The 15,568-nt window shown below is 42.4% G+C and overlaps 3 protein-coding genes across 4 annotated transcripts; 1 reads left to right on the top strand and 2 right to left on the bottom strand.

Annotated features, from left to right (window-relative positions):
* Positions 1-54: 54 nt before the first annotated feature.
* Positions 55-7,582, bottom strand: thoc5 (THO complex 5). Its single transcript, XM_035639412.2, has 20 exons — positions 7,450-7,582; positions 7,124-7,228; positions 6,245-6,388; positions 5,864-5,977; positions 5,393-5,490; positions 5,090-5,236; positions 4,871-4,985; positions 4,550-4,682; positions 4,376-4,453; positions 4,178-4,221; positions 3,504-3,603; positions 1,852-1,960; positions 1,665-1,766; positions 1,475-1,571; positions 1,271-1,382; positions 1,072-1,175; positions 866-953; positions 652-767; positions 343-533; positions 55-246 (listed from the first exon to the last, which is right to left on the bottom strand). The coding sequence occupies exons 2-20, from the start codon at positions 7,220-7,222 to the stop codon at positions 183-185; spliced, it is 2,055 nt and encodes a 684-aa protein (XP_035495305.2). The 5' UTR covers positions 7,223-7,228; positions 7,450-7,582; the 3' UTR covers positions 55-182.
* Positions 7,583-8,038: 456 nt separating this feature from the next.
* On the bottom strand, positions 8,039-12,857 carry tfip11 (tuftelin interacting protein 11). Of its 2 annotated transcripts, none has more exons than XM_035639409.1 (15): positions 12,710-12,857; positions 12,074-12,284; positions 11,804-11,972; positions 11,547-11,706; positions 11,323-11,450; positions 11,055-11,216; positions 10,627-10,818; positions 10,313-10,492; positions 10,063-10,197; positions 9,847-9,950; positions 9,600-9,768; positions 9,232-9,475; positions 8,957-9,099; positions 8,675-8,840; positions 8,039-8,543 (listed from the first exon to the last, which is right to left on the bottom strand). In XM_035639409.1, exons 2-15 carry the CDS (start codon positions 12,280-12,282, stop codon positions 8,197-8,199), a joined length of 2,508 nt encoding a protein of 835 aa, XP_035495302.1. In that variant the 5' UTR covers positions 12,283-12,284; positions 12,710-12,857; the 3' UTR covers positions 8,039-8,196. The 2 variants fall into 2 exon arrangements, with proteins under 2 accessions (XP_035495302.1, XP_035495304.1); XM_035639411.1 differs by having other exon boundaries at positions 11,547-11,703.
* A 295-nt stretch (positions 12,858-13,152) lies between these two features.
* Positions 13,153-15,403, top strand: srrd (SRR1 domain containing). Its single transcript, XM_035639413.2, has 6 exons — positions 13,153-13,433; positions 13,571-13,611; positions 13,696-13,904; positions 13,996-14,094; positions 14,217-14,368; positions 14,447-15,403. Exons 1-6 carry the CDS (start codon positions 13,285-13,287, stop codon positions 14,685-14,687), a joined length of 891 nt encoding a protein of 296 aa, XP_035495306.1. The 5' UTR covers positions 13,153-13,284; the 3' UTR covers positions 14,688-15,403.
* The last annotated feature ends 165 nt before the right edge of the window (positions 15,404-15,568 follow it).

Here is a 15,568-nt window from a genome sequence, read left to right as displayed (position 1 = left end):
GTGCACAAAAAAGACTGGCTGCAACAGAGGCGTAAAAAGACCAATACACTCTCATTCAGGAAAAGAATTATTTTATTTTCAGATTGGTATAAAGACAAAAAAAAAAACGTGTGCCAGTGTCACAAAGTTAAGCTTGGAGGAGTTACGGCTGTTAAGAACTGTCGGGAAAATCCTAAACAGGTTTAGCGGTGACTGAAGAAGCCCTGAGGATGGTTGTACTTGAACGGCTTCAGACGATTTGGACCCCTGGAATTGAAAGAGATGTGAAGAATTAATCTATTTGATGTCTCATTGACCAAATGTGTGTACAAAGTTCACTAGTTGCTTTATGTGACTGTGTACCTGACAGTGCGCAGGCACATCTTTTCACGGGGGAACTCTCGCGGTCCCTCCACGCCGTCATCTTGCCCCTCAGTCTCCAGATACACATCCAGGCAGACGCACAGGCGTGAAATCTGATTGGTTAGGAGCTGGTGTCCTGGACGTGGTCCCTGCAGTTCATTTTTGAACACATTGACCTCACTCTCCATGGCCTAAAGACGGATGAAAAATCACATATGTTGTCAGTAACAGTAACTAGATATAAAATGAGCTCATACAGCAACAGAGCACAAGCTGCAGGGTAAACGATCATTATTGAAATGTTCCTACTCGAAGGTTGTCATCCGTGCGTCCGCTGCGCTCTCCCTTCCAGCTGAGAGAGAGAGAGAATAGAGGAGAGACCTCTGGATAACGGGGACTCATCACTACTGCCGCCTGAAGACGAGCTGAGAGGAGGAGACACATACAAACAGCTTGTTAATAAAAACGAATTCAAATCACATAATCCATAATAGCCAGACTTGTCGTCTGTGAAAGTACCTACCTGTGCCTCTTTCAACCACGGTCATAAAGTACAGACCAGTCTCCTTCGCCAGCCCAGCCTCAGTCACATGACGTGTGTACGGCAAATCCTTAAAAGGATGAGAAATGTCACAGTGAGACGTGTGCTGCATCAGGTGCATTTCTGGATTAATACTTTCAGTGCACGTGATTCCAAATATCTGTATATGTGCGTTTGTGCGCGTGTACCATGTACTCCTGGTGAGCGATTGTGGTCCAGCGAGCCAAACGGGAGAGGATCTTGGCAGGAAACAGGTGCTGACTCTCAGCGGAGACTGGGATGATGCTGTGCTCTGAGGACAGATGCAAAAACAGCCTCAGTAAAAAAATTGTTTTACTCTTTGTTCATTAGCAGCATTAAATATAGAAACTTAAAAAAACAATGTACCTAAAGAGGCAAATTGTTTGTGCAAAGCCAAGCGGGACTGGAGTCGACCCCTCAGCAGCTTCATGGTGCTCTCCATGTGGCTGGCACTCAGTGAGCTGCCCACACGTACACTCTGGGGAAAAAGAAACAAGCCAACATGATACAGCTGTAACGCAGAGACACAGTGCTCTGCTGGGATAATCCTTGCTTAATATTAATACGCACCTCTGAAGCATCGCTGGGAAAATGCAGTCCACCGAGATTCTGAACCCACATGTAGGGATGACCCAGCTCCTCCACATAATCAGCAAAGCAAACAATCCTGAAATGAAGTGACAGGTTCATTTTTGTTAAAGTCAGCGGTGTGATTCCCTACACATCTTCTCATTTACTTTCATTGATCTGACATCCTCACCCGACTTTATCAAACTGGTAGCGATTTGCTGGGTTGGGTGTTTCCCGTCCCTGATCGCTGGAGTAGAGACAGCTGAGCAGAGTGTCTGACTTCAGCAAATCACTGCAAAAGAAGAAAACATCATCAACCTTTCCTTGGAACAACACAGAGGGATATAAATGTTTAGATCCAAACACACAACACACACCCTGCACTGATGGCGGCGCTAAGGTCTGTCGTGGTGGAGACCTTGGTCTTGACCGTCATGATGTTCAGATTCATCAGGTAGTAGAAGTAGAGGTGGAGGATGCTGCCATCTGTGGAGACAAGATGAATAATACATGGTGAACAACTAATCCATTACCAGCTTGATTCAAAACTCTCGCAACCCTCCTCCATTGCACTCATCATGCCAGTGAACACCCCCCAGGGTTCACTTTACACCGCAGCGCATTACATGAGCAAGAGCTAGGTGTGGTCGGGATGGATGAAAGCAACACCCAGGGGAAACATACAGTGCTTGTGGTCATCTTTCACACTCCGGTCTGCAGTCAGAGTGAACTCGGTGACACTTCTTTTTTTCCCTCCTTTCACCGCAGTAAAATGTCTGCTGCAGCTGGCAGCAGTGAGGAGAACTCGGGAGAGGATTAGAAATAAAAGCAGGAATCCGAAAAAATATCCTTTAAATGCCGCAGACCTACGATGCTGCAAGCATCTCTCTCACCTGCCCCCCTCCCCTCCCTCCTCCTCCTCCTGTTGGTGGAGTTAAGTCTGCAATGCAGGTCTGGCCATAATTGGTCACAATTCCTTTTATCACCAGCAGAGGGAACACCTAGGTCAAGTGCTCATGTCATCACAGCAGAGCAGGTCACGTTTTCTTTCTTACCATCATACATGCTTACACACCATACTATCTGATTAATATATACAACACAGTATGTACATGGTATTACAAAGAATTTAGCGTAAATTAATTTTAAATATTTGGCCTTAAACATGCTGAGTTAAAAAATATATATTTTTCACACACTGACACAAATAACATGACACGTGCAGAATGTGTTACAGGGTTTTGGGTCAGTTGTAATATATGCACTCACACAGAATTTCTGATGAATGCCATTAAATTTCTTTAATCATTAGAAAAACTAAAAACAGATTGTTGTTTGGCTAACGTGATAATGTGAGTCTTATTTCCTCAAGTAATCTGTATTTATGTGAAAGAACACACTGTGTGCAAAACAATATAGCATTGATAAAATAAGACTCATAGCAAGTGGATTTAAAATAAAGTTGTGGAGTCGATTTCGCTTTCACTCTTAGCTCTCATAATTGTTTTCTGACATTTGGCTTATTTCAGCCCGTAGTCTTTTTGAGCTCATCATCTGCGAAGGACAGAACTCTTCAGCTTAATTTCTGCAGTTAAGATGTTAGGAGACACTAAAACTTGTTTTCACTAATGAATATATTTCCACTGTGGCAGCAGAACACACAACACCAACGTTCAGAAAGTCCTGCAGGACAAACTGGACGAAAAACTAATTTAAACGACTGAGTCTACCTGAAAGATAAAGCCCACTATAGACAGACATGAAACCGGCTACAATTATCCCAAATGAGACACTGCAAAAGGCCGCAGATACACTGGTACTCTCAATATTCAAAAAATATTGAGAGTCTAGTTTGGACTTTTAAAAAAAACTAAAATATTGTCTTATATTAAGGCCAAAATAGTTTGTCCTTTGTCTCCAGAGCAGTAAAGAAAAGTTTTTTTCTGTTCATTTGATTTAGGTGTTCTGCAAAAAAAATGTTTAGGTGTTGCACCCAAGATTCATAATGTTAGGGGGAACCCTGTGTTACCTTTACACTTGAGGTCTAAGCAGAGGGACAGAGGGTGCCTCTTCAGCATCTCTCGTCTTTTGTCATCCAACTGGCCGCCCGTGGTTGGCCTTCGCCTCTTCTGTGAAAAAACAGACAATGAAACGCAATGGAAACAGGAGAAGGAAAGAGGGCAAATAAAGAGCGTGGGTGACATTGTGGTGCATCAAATTAATTAGAAAACCTGATTACAGGAGAAACATGATACTGACTTTTAATCTCGAGCATTTCAACCCTAGAAAGGAGGAAGTAGAATTTCAAAAGGAAAGTCTGAACATAGTGAAGGATTGAAAAAGAAGATGTCATACACAGACAACCAGACAGAATGTGCGTGGCCAAAGTGGGCTCAGGTTACTGTCGCCTAGCCATTCTTGGTAAATATTTCTCAGAATCCCCCCACTGGCAATCCTCTGGAAGCAAAAAGCAATCGATAGGTGCTGCTCTGGTGTCTGCCTGACCACAATGTGTGACAGCTTGGGCTTCAGGGATAGTTTCTGTGTCCGGTGCAGAGATGTGTATTAAGAAATTGCTGCACTCACTGACCTAAGGGTGTGTGTGTATGTGTGTATGTGTGTATGTGTGTGTGTGTGTGTGTGTGTGTGTGTGTGTGTGTGTGTGTGTGCGCACGTTGGAGTAAAGCCAGTCCTGAGACTCACCGTTTTCTCTTGCTCCTCCTCTGCATCTGAATCACTCTCGTCATCTGGATGACACAGAACAAATGTTTTTTGTTTTCTTTAGTTGAGAAAACATTGAACAGTCAAAATTAACACATAAAAAATCTGTGTTTACATGATTACATGAATATTTGCACATGCTGTATGTATGATGGCAGCCATGTATAATAGTGTTAGTACCCTGGGAATCTTCTGGAGGTTTGGACAAGGCCTTGGCCTCATCCACATCTCCACTGATTGACACTGTCAGGTTCTTGTCTAAAAGGAAACAAAAATAAAACCAGATTAGTTCTTGCATATGCATTAGAACAACTATTTTGTCTTGAAACCAATGAATCTCTAATGGATACTGACCGCAGGCCTGACCGTAGGCATTGGCTTGAACAAACAGGACATACAGAGGTGGAGGGAGGTGGCGGGCGATCTCAGTCTGTTTCTGAGTCTGTTCAAAAGGCATGGACAGATACTCCTGCACTGGAAGAGAGGCCTGAGAAAGAGGACATGATATAAATCATGGTGTCCACTGGTGACAGTCTAACCTTCAGTGAAGAACACTTTTATTTTCAAAAATAAATTTCCTAATAAAACAGTCAATATCATGAACAATAACCATTTTGTCGTTCTGTCACAAATTGGGAAGAGAAAACCTTCCTAACATGGCACTCGGACAGTTACCTGCATGATGGCATTCAGTCCAGGCTGTAAGCTTGTCAGATGTTCCTTCTTCACCTCAATGCTCTTGTGGATCTTCTCCTTTGTGGCCAGTGACTCCTTGTATTTCTCTGCCAACCTGAACGCAAGCACAAACTTTTAACATCTGCTCCATGCTTCCCCCCAAAAAAATGTTATTATTTCACCAAAGTATTCTACAACTCTCTGTGCAGGTTTGCTCACCCCTTTCTCTGTTCAAGCTCCCAGTCCAGTCGAGCAAGAGTGAGTTGGTGGGGGTCATTCTTTGTGAGGTGGGGCCTGGAAATCTCCTGCGGAGCCCCCTGGTAAAACTCCTCCTCAGGCACCAAGTCTATCTCCTCATGCTTAGACCTGGGATAGTGAAACACAAGTTAACTACCGTTTTGACGACAGCATTTCTAAAAAAATCTGTATATTTTCATGTTTCAGGTGAGTAAATCTAATTTGTGTGAAGTACAGTGAAACAAGTAAAAACTATTTTAATCAAATGAAAATTTTCATACTTACTTGAACTCTAAACACTTGCTGATCTCCTTCTGAAGATGCATCACTTCATAGAGCAGGTTTTGTAACTGAAGGTGCAGCACATCCACTCTCTGCTTTGCCTGGGTGGAGGAGAAAACAAACACAGTAGTTAATGGTTGTGTTCTAAACACAACCCAGATGACCCTGAAAATAAATATATGGCAAACGATATGCCAAATCAGGATTCAATAAAAACAATGATCAATAAGCAGAATTGACATCTAAATCGAAAAACTCTAAACAAAAACAAACCTGTATAAATTCGATTTGCTGACAGCAGCAGCTGCAGCAGTTAGGTGTTGTAGAAACAAAGTGCTGTGTGATCAACTTTCCTTTCTTGATCAGCACAAATGGGAATTGAGGCACCGTACATGAATGGAATAGGGTGAACTTCACCAAAGCTGGAGTATCTTTTAACGTATCTTACACACAGAAGGGTTATGTGGGACTTACATCGTGTGTTTGGTCTCTGCCTCTCTTGAGTCGCATATGAGCTAGACGATTGAGTTTTTTCAGATTCATGAAGTGGATGCAGCTCTGCATACGTCTCTGCTCGACCTCGGCACTCTGAAAAACAGATACAAGTAGGCAGACTTCGTTATTATCGTAATGACACATAAGCCTGTCTTTGTATGGGATCCTATATACCATATTGTGATTTGCTAATACTACAAATATATGTAAAAAATCTTCTGCTGTGGGGGAATGTATTTGTTTTTACAGTGACAATCTTGCACTTTACCATAATGAGTTCAAGTAGTCTGTGATGTGACAACACTCTTACTGACAATGAAAGAAAAATCTGGGTCTGTATCTTGAAAGTATGATTCTCACCCCCTCCTTGGCCCCATTGGATTTAAGCTCCTGGATCTCACTCATGAGGGTGGCCAAAGTCTCACATGACTCTTTGTACTGCAGATAGTCTTGCTCAGGGCTCCTACCATCCAGCTCCACCTCCTCATTGTACACACGTGCATCCTTACAGTAAAAAACAACAATACATTAATAGCTTATCACATTCCTATCAGTCCTGCTTCTACTTGATGTCAAGAGAAGTCCAGGAATTCAGACTTATAGTCAAAGCAGTGATGACTGACGACGTTTACTCCTAAATTTCAATACTTTAAAACTTTATACCTTAGTTACCCTGAATTAATACCTGGTTAATTTAAAGAGGATGCAGATCAAACCAAGTATTCACTCACATGGCGCCTTTATTTACTAGGTCACATGAGGGCGTTCATAAAAGCAGATTTAACCATTTATAGATTTTGCTATTATGTTGGCCCAAATAAATTGGTGAAGGACACACAACCACTTGTACGACGTATTGCAATTTCAAAACCATATCAGAAATGATACATTCAGAAGGCTTACATTTTCCAGGTTTTGATCAACTGACTCTCTGAAAATAAGATGACATTTTTAGTTTTGCAGAACACGGCCTTGTGAGTAAGAGGGTGTGTGTGCAAACTTCAACTCTTAATATACTGGGTAACTCGTTGTTTACCATAGCAGCTCACTGTCTTATGTTCCTGAGGTGAAACCGTTTTGAATTTCACATCCCTGCTTCATTGCCCAGTGAGTGACACCCCGCCAGTGTGGGTGTGTGCTGCTGACACGGGACCTTGACCTGGCCTGATCTTTAAACAGAGTTCTTCCAACAGACGCGACCACACTGGTGCCCCTGTGACCCCTCTGCTGTGTCCTTACCGGCTGGTCCCCATCCCCGCGACCCCGCTTCATCTCTGGAGTGCCTGCTTCACTGCGGAGAACCTTTGACTTTCGCTTCTTCAGGGCGTCGGACGACATGAGTGACTGGATAAAGACCGGGAATAATATAGAATGAATACAACGAAAACAGAGACTGGTCGTGAGAACACCGATGTTCCCCGATTGGCCTGCTAGCCAATGTTAGCATTGGCTAGCAGGCAAACAACGGCTAACTTGTTGGCTCAAAAAGACCAGTTTCCAAATGAAATATATCAATCCGGCGATATGGCATGTGTTTGACGAAATATATTTTGGTATTCACTTACCTTCGGAAAGTAAAAACACGTCTGAAACTATTATTTAGTGAGCAAAGGCACATGTACAGGACACTTTTGTTTAACCGCACAGCGTAAGTATGGACGGAAGCTCCGCCGGGTCAAAAAACCTACAGTACCTACACTGCCACCTAGAGTAAAACAGATGAAATACCATGTGATTCAAAAAGACTGCATTACACTTAAATGAATACAACTATGTATTCCCTTTATTATTAGCTCATCTCATACAAACAGAGGAAACACCAAAGGTGAAAATGTTCTCAAAAGGTTAAGTAGAACTATAACAGATTTAATCTGAAGATGAAGTTGCTTGCATACATAAATATCAACATACAAGTTGTTTTTGCACATGTACATAATTAGCACGAGTTTAAGACTCAATACCTGTATGCAACATACCCTGTATGCAGTATTTCCACCAAAAATTGACTTTAATTGTAATTAAATAAGTCTGTGTTGAATGAAAAACCTTGTGAAAAACAAATATCACACAAATCTATGTATATGATACTACACAAGTATGTTACTTTAACATATGTTTATTTGATATTATTTAAAGAGCAAAAAGTAGACCACATATATTCCAACTTGATTTATTCACATTTGCAATGACACTTTTAAGATTTTACAAAATTTACGAAGTCACATCATAAAGAAAATAAAGTACACTGAAGTTACATAAAACATTTGCCCTGTTTTCTTCCTTGGCAGACCAAGGAATCAGTCAGTCCGCCCTCACTTGGCCATATCTATGAGACTCTGCAAAGAGGTGGGCACCCAAGTCTTCTCTCCTTGCACAAACACAACCCCTCGATCTATGTAGATGACAATACGCCCAAATGTGTACAGCTGTTTGCCCTCATGCCGTTTGGCCACTATGGGCATAAAGACAATGTTGTTTTCCTCTGCCTTGGTCTGGATGAGATCTTTAAAGTTGGTTGGACCACCGGTGCTGATGCCCCTGTGAGCCACACTCTCAGCATCCCTGCGCTCTTGCATTGCTTCATACTGGAAGTCCTTTCGTCTCTCCGTCTGTGTGAGATATGCAATGTTCTCCCTTGCACCAGGTTGCATATATCCACCTGTGGAGACAAAAAAGGTTTTGGTAGAGTTGAGAAGAATGTGCATTACTGCTTTATTATGATAATTTTATAAAGGAATGCTGTCCTATATTGTTATGTATTTTATTTGTGAGACTGTCTGCCATACTAACCCATGCCTGAAGACACTGCACGGTTCATGATGTCCAAAGCTTCATTGAACTTCTCTTTTATGAGTGGCTGTGCCAACAAGACATCACTGAACATGCTTTTCCAACCAAGGTACCATTTAGTGATTTCCTCATAGTTAGGACTGTTGCTCAACCACGAACACAGCACCTACAATCCACAACAAAGGACAGACACAACAAAAATGTAATTAAACCAAATATAAAAAATAAGCAGATGTGGCTTACAACATCTTACTACTGTGTAATGTAAGTACACTCACTGACCTGCAACCACTTTGTAAAGAAGTTTTTGTCTAGCAGTGACACAAGGCTGGAGGGGGACAGCATTCCCTCCCAGTCCATCACCCAGTGAAATGGCTCCATCTGCTGCTGGTGAGGGTTGATAACTAGCTCCTCCAGACACAAAGCTGTAGAAGGAATCAGGAATCATCACATTGAGACAAGAAATCAGTGGGAGAAAGAGGACAGAGAGACTGCAGGGAAATGCATGTTGTCCCATTGCTATGGCACCCAAAAGGTTGTCACTAATGGCGACCTACCTAGCTTTGGAATTATGTTTTTCACCATGAAGGCCTCCCATGCACCTGCCGTGAAAACATCTTTCCATGGTTGCAGGATGAGGCGGGCCGAGGTGTCACTGGGATGCCACCGCTGCAATGCATTAGAAAGTTTGCTCCTGATGGGCGGGTACAGAGGCTCTAGACGTGATTGGAGCAGAGGGAGCCACGGGTGGATCCAGGAGTGAATGGGCACGGTGTCAGTTAAAGGGTTCCAGTTATCCACCTATCAAACAGAAAACAAAGGGAAAAAGTGATTGCAATATAGATGGCAATTATCCACAAGTAAATTATGTGGAATGATTAGGGAGTTTTCTGACATTTTAAAATGGAGAGTGTGATTGTCTTGCCTCTCGCTGTAGCCGTGGTAAGATCAGCTGCTCCAAAATGTTATCCAGGATCCACAGGGGAAGAAGAGGCGCCCACATATCTACACAATCCACCATTGGACCGACCATACGTGGCTGCCAGCATGACACAGAGGACCGAATCACTGGGATCCACACTTCCCACAGGAGTCTTAAACAACAAAGAAAGGACATGTGTGTCAAAAACAAATAAGGTATATTTGAATGTTTATTTTTTGTTTTAAATTACCGGTGGTATGGGTCCATATTTGAATCTGGTGCACTGGAATGGAGGCCTCTCGTTTCAAGGATTGCTCTCCATTGGCCAATGTCTTCCAGACAATAGGAGCTGTCCTGTAAAAGTAAAAGAGAAAAGTCTCAAAATTGGTACCTTTATTATTGATGATTTAATTAAATGATAATAGTACGTAGGTAGTATAAAAAAAAGATAATTAGAAAATCATACCTTCAGTGGGTCCCAGGAACAAAGTTTCTCTTTGAGTAATGGATGCACAACAGCTACAGCCAAGTCTGACAATCCCATTGTCTTGTATTCTTCATAATAATCTGTTTGTAAAGTCTCAAAGATGCGGGCACATTCCTGAAGAGAGAGCAAAAGAGCACCAAAATGGATTATGTTTGTGAATATGAAAATAGAGCAGAGACTAATAAACTAAAACAGTCTGATGACTATAGCAGTTATTCTGTGTAGGCACCTGCAAGGTGGTTCCCTCCCCAGGTGCAGTCTCGCCAGAAGGAAAACGCTCAACGAGCGCTAGTACGGCCTCCATTCTCTGGATGGAATCTTGCTCAGCATCCAGTCTGGTCTGCAGTGCTCGTGACTCGTGGCTCAGAGACACAACTACATCTTTTTCATGCTGGAGACGTCTGGCAGACTACAAGAAAGGTTTATACAACAAATAGAAAAAAAGAAAATGTCAGTACATGAGAAGTAACAGGATGCTACATGGAAGAATTATCAAAACCATGACGTCATAAAACAAACCTCAAATGCTGATACAACTCATACCTGTAATATGTCCTGTTCAGTGAGGTCTATCAGTAGCTGTAGGTTATGTTCGAGCTCAGGCAAAGCAAAGCCAGATCCTTTCTGATCCCTCGTGGACATGCTGGGTGGACCTTCATCTGGGACGCTGTGCTTGTTGGACATCTGACTGTAACTGTAGTATACCTTTTGCTCTCTTCCAGTCATATCGATTACCTAGAGACCGAAAGAGATAAATGAGATTCTGAGAAAAAATTGGCAGTCAACCACATGCTTACTTTACAATGTCATCAACAGATCTGTGTATTGAGCACAATTAACTTGAGTTCCTAAAGCTTATTTCTACATTAGAGCCTAATACAAGTAGTCTTCCAATCCAAGCTTTAGTGCCTTGTTAACATTGCTGTGAGGCCACAGCAATGAAATGTTAATAAGAGCCTCTTCAAACATACCTTGACCTGTGCCAGCTCTCCAGCTGATGCTGCTGTGCTCCGCCCCACCAATTTGCCTTTTGCCTTCAGCTCATCTACAGTTCTGTAGGAATACTTGGGTTTCTTCTTTCCGCCAGACCCTACAGGATCCTTACGCCACTGGCCGAGCTCTTTCTGAAACTCCTACACAGGCAAGAATTGAGAAAAATACCCAAATAATGTTGAGTGATTTTATAATACCATTTCTGTTAATCTGCAATGACAAAGACAATTCTTCGTCAACTACTACCTTTTCCTCTTCTTCTTCTGAGTCGACCACAGGAAAATCCTGAAGACTCTGCTGGGTTCGCTCATTGCCATAAGCACCCACTGCTCCCTTGCCTTTACGAAGCTTTGCCTCAATAGGGTTTATAATACCTGTAACAATAACAAAGCATCATGTACACCATGTTGCTTCTGTAAAACACAGTGTACTAAACATCTCAATAACACAGCCTCCTCAGTCATACACACCTTGAGCATTCTTGCCCAAGCCTCTGCCTGGTTGGTAGCCCATTTTCTGCAGTAGCTTCTGTCCAATTCCCTTTGTGTGCTTCTCCCAGGTACCGATGCCTTTTCCAGACTGTATGCCACCTGCAAACCTCTGAGACTGGTTCCTTTGGAAATTACCCTGCTGATAACAATACATTTTCAGAATTAACATCATGTATTTTTCTGTTGACACTTACACTGCTATGGGTTAAAATGCACATGGAGACAACAAAATTTACCATCTGCAGTTTTTTAGGTGCAGTGCTGCGAGGAGGGGAAGGTGCTGAAGGGGCATCGTCATCAGAATCATTCGAGTCTCCTTCTTCTTTTAGCTGTTGTTTCTCCTCAGATGCAGTCTTACGCAGACCAGCACTCACAAAGTTCACTGGTGCAGAGTAGTCTTTAGATCTAGTTTTTAAAAAAGACAAACAATTGACTCGTTTTTTTATAGGCAGACGATGGTGTTTCTATGTATATTTATCAGCAAGAGAAACAAACCAATGCCTTACCTCTGGCCTCCAAAGCTAGGCCTCTCGTCCTCGTCGGAGTCTCTGTCAGCCCAGATGCCATAGGTGGCCTGCTCCTTGGTCTGCTTGTGTCTGCGGCGGTCTGGGTTGAACTCATTGGCCAGGTCCCAGTCTGTCACCTCAAAGCTCTCTATCTCCACACCTTCCTCCTCTGCCTCCCCTCTCCGTCCGTACAGGTGAGACATGGACATCTCTGTATATCACAACAAACATGACACCCACGGTTAAAGAGGTGAAACGTGCCCCTAGGAACACATCACAGACAACGGAACAAAGTATCTGCCGATGAAAACCACGAGATTGAACTAAAGGTTTAGCAAGTAGCTACGAACATGTGGTGTCTGTAGCTTTCCGCAATATAGAGTCTACAACAACTGCACTTTAACCAAGACGTAACATATAAACACATTCTGAAACAGCTTGCTAGTAAGGTAACACACATACTATTGGCAAACTAAACTGCTGTAGAGAAAACACAACGTGAAGACAAGCTAACACTGACTGGCACATGCTAACGTTAGCTAATGTAAACTACACGCTTTACATTAACAAATTGCGTCCTGGGTTGTAATGACGATGTGTTATCAATGTTGTTGATGATGTTAGTTATTCTCTTACTTGGAGATTAGATGTGCATTGTTTCCTCTGTAGCAGTAATTAGAGACAATCTAGCTAACAGCAGTTAGCTACTTTGTTTTACACACGAAAACACAAGTACTTCCGGTTACTGTCGGTGTTCTGCCAAAAGTTGAACCCCGGAAATGTCTCAATTTCAAAGTAGATAACATAACTTATAAACGATTCACTTTGCGGGCTTTTTTTTTATTAATGGCATCTCTGATAGGAAACATAATTTAAAAGCATTTATTTTATTTTTGGTTCCCCCCAAAAGATCCGATAATATGCTGTTTATAAAGTTGTCATTAAACCACGAATGTCGGCTGCTTCTATGTGATGATTGAAACAATGAATTAAAAAATAAACAATGCGTTAATCAATCACATTAATTTAACTCGACAAAAAAGCAGGGAAACAATTTTATGGAAACACCGGAAGAGAAAATGCGAGTGTCACACTCAATACAGTCCCACCTGTTTCAGGCTTCACGCTCGGTTAACTGACAACTTAGACACCAACATAAGCTATTGTTGTATCACTTGTCTGTGCACAGGGGTAAAGGTGAATTAGAGTACATGTCGGACACCGGGGAGGAGTGGCAGATGGCCCGGCGACGAAAGGGCGCAGCGCGGAAACCGAAGACTCTGCTGGGGTCAACAGCTTCTACATGCTGCCAGGAGCAGCTGGATGTCGGGAAAACTGTTAAACGAATCAGAGACACAGCGTAAGATATCTAATTCCAGCCAAGCAGCATCTCCTGAAATATATTTCACACTTCAGGTGAATAACACATTTTCACCACAGGCTTGTGCACAGCCCCACAGAGTCCTGTCAATCTGTGTTTATCCGCTCCCTCTGCAGGTCTGAGCTGAGATGTGAGGAGTTCTGGCAGGACTGGAAAGGTGTGTATGCAGGACTAGTGGGCAGCTTTATCTGAGGAACCATTATTTTGCATCCTGATGAACTTTTTTTGAATTTTTCTGCAGGGCAGTTGCAGGCAGCAGGATCATCATCCCCCTCGAAACCTCCTGAGAATAAGGACACTGAGGATCCCACTGAGCAGCCGGACAAGGGCAGAGAGGACAGACTATGTCAACAGCTCGAGTGTGTGTGCTACGGCCTTGGCTCCTTCTCCTCCTGCGCCGCGGCTCGCTACCAGCTGGCCATGTTGCTGCTGCTGTTGGATGCGGGACAGGTTAGAAATGCGCTTCATCGGTGAGATAACCAACACTCACACCATGACCCTGCTCACACTGGACTGTGTCTCGCCACTCTGCTCCCTTTAGATTCCGCTGGAGGACTGCTCTGTGTTTGACCCCGTATTCTCCACTGGAGAAAGGGAGGTTTTGAGAAATCTCGGTCTGACTGTGCTCACAGAAAATGAGGTCAGTTGATCAGTTGTGTACTGGCCTCTGCAAGATGAATTTCATAGATTATTTGCTTCTTTTAAGGTAGGAAATCAGTGCAACTACTACAACATTCTGTTTTACTGTTCTGTTATATGCAGGAAGGGAAGCGTCTGGCAACAAAGCCCACACTCTTTTACCTGATGCATTGTGGGAAAGCCCTGTACAACAACCTTCTGTGGAAGAACTGGAGTACACAATGCCTTCCTCTGATGACGATCGTTGGAAACGGCTTCAATGGCATGAGGGAAAGGTTTGTACAAGACACGAACAAGAGAGATGACCTTAAAGAAAGAGAGGAGGTGAAGTTTGCTCTCTGTTGTGCCAACAGGACGATCGGGAGAGAGTTCGAGCGGGACTACAGCTACATTAGTCTGGCTGTGGATGTGTGTGAGGAGAGACGGCTGCTGTGTCCATCCCGTCTCATTGATGTCTTCAGTGACACAGCGGTCATCACCTTTCCTACCAGCAGCCTTTACAGACTCCCACAATCCACCTGGGCAGAGCCACAAGAACCACAGTACCAACACTGCCCGGATTTGGAGATTATACTCAGGGAAAAACAGAGCTGAGACACAGTTTTGGTAAATACTGGACATTTTTCTAATTGTCGCTATTGATACGACCAGTAAATGAACCCTGCTCCAAATTCAAGGTTGACCTTGAGGAAGAAGAGGAAAAGATAACATCGACCATCTTGGATTAATAAATTCAAGCTGTCTTTCATGCAGCAATAAATAATTTCTTCCACAGAATTGGTAGAACTTTTTAAATATCATGTCATAATACATCCATATTGTTTTTATCCTGGTTTATAATAATGCTTATGTCAAAGGTCCAAACTATTTTAAGAGTCAGCACTAGAACAACAATTTTTATAACGCAGGAAGCTAACAGAATTTACCTTATTCTTCTTTAATTTTCTATTCTATCTACTTAGGATTTGTTTGACAGGTAACACTGTTCCGTTGTCCATTACCATCCAATAGTGTAACTGATAAAAAACAAAACAAAACAGTAAAGTAACCAAACATTTAAGAAGGAGGTTTAATGTGTCAAGCAGATTTTGGGCTCTGTAAATCTTTTGTCTCGTTTACGTTAATGTTAATCCATGCCAGGCTGGAGCATAAAAATAAATTATGGTATGTTTTATAATGTGACTTATAGTAACTCACCCAAAATTTGCAGTGCCTAGTAAATACCGAAAACACTTGAAGAGTCCATACATTTTATTGAGTTTTTTGAGTTTGAAATTGTTTCTATTCTAAATACATGACACTATCCCCTGTTCACTGCTTGATATTTTACCTTTTGCTTATCACCTCAACAGACCAAAGTCTTCATGTTTTCCTTTCAATTAGTAAAATTGGATGGTTGTTTACATCTGAATCACCATTAAGTGGTTGACAGATTATTGAGTGTAATCGCACAATACTAATTATTGTATATTTGC

This window comes from Scophthalmus maximus, chromosome 19 (genome assembly GCF_022379125.1).
Source record: "Scophthalmus maximus strain ysfricsl-2021 chromosome 19, ASM2237912v1, whole genome shotgun sequence".
In the NCBI taxonomy this organism is placed as follows: domain Eukaryota; kingdom Metazoa; phylum Chordata; class Actinopteri; order Pleuronectiformes; family Scophthalmidae; genus Scophthalmus; species Scophthalmus maximus.
This window is presented reverse-complemented; position numbering and strand designations above follow the sequence as displayed.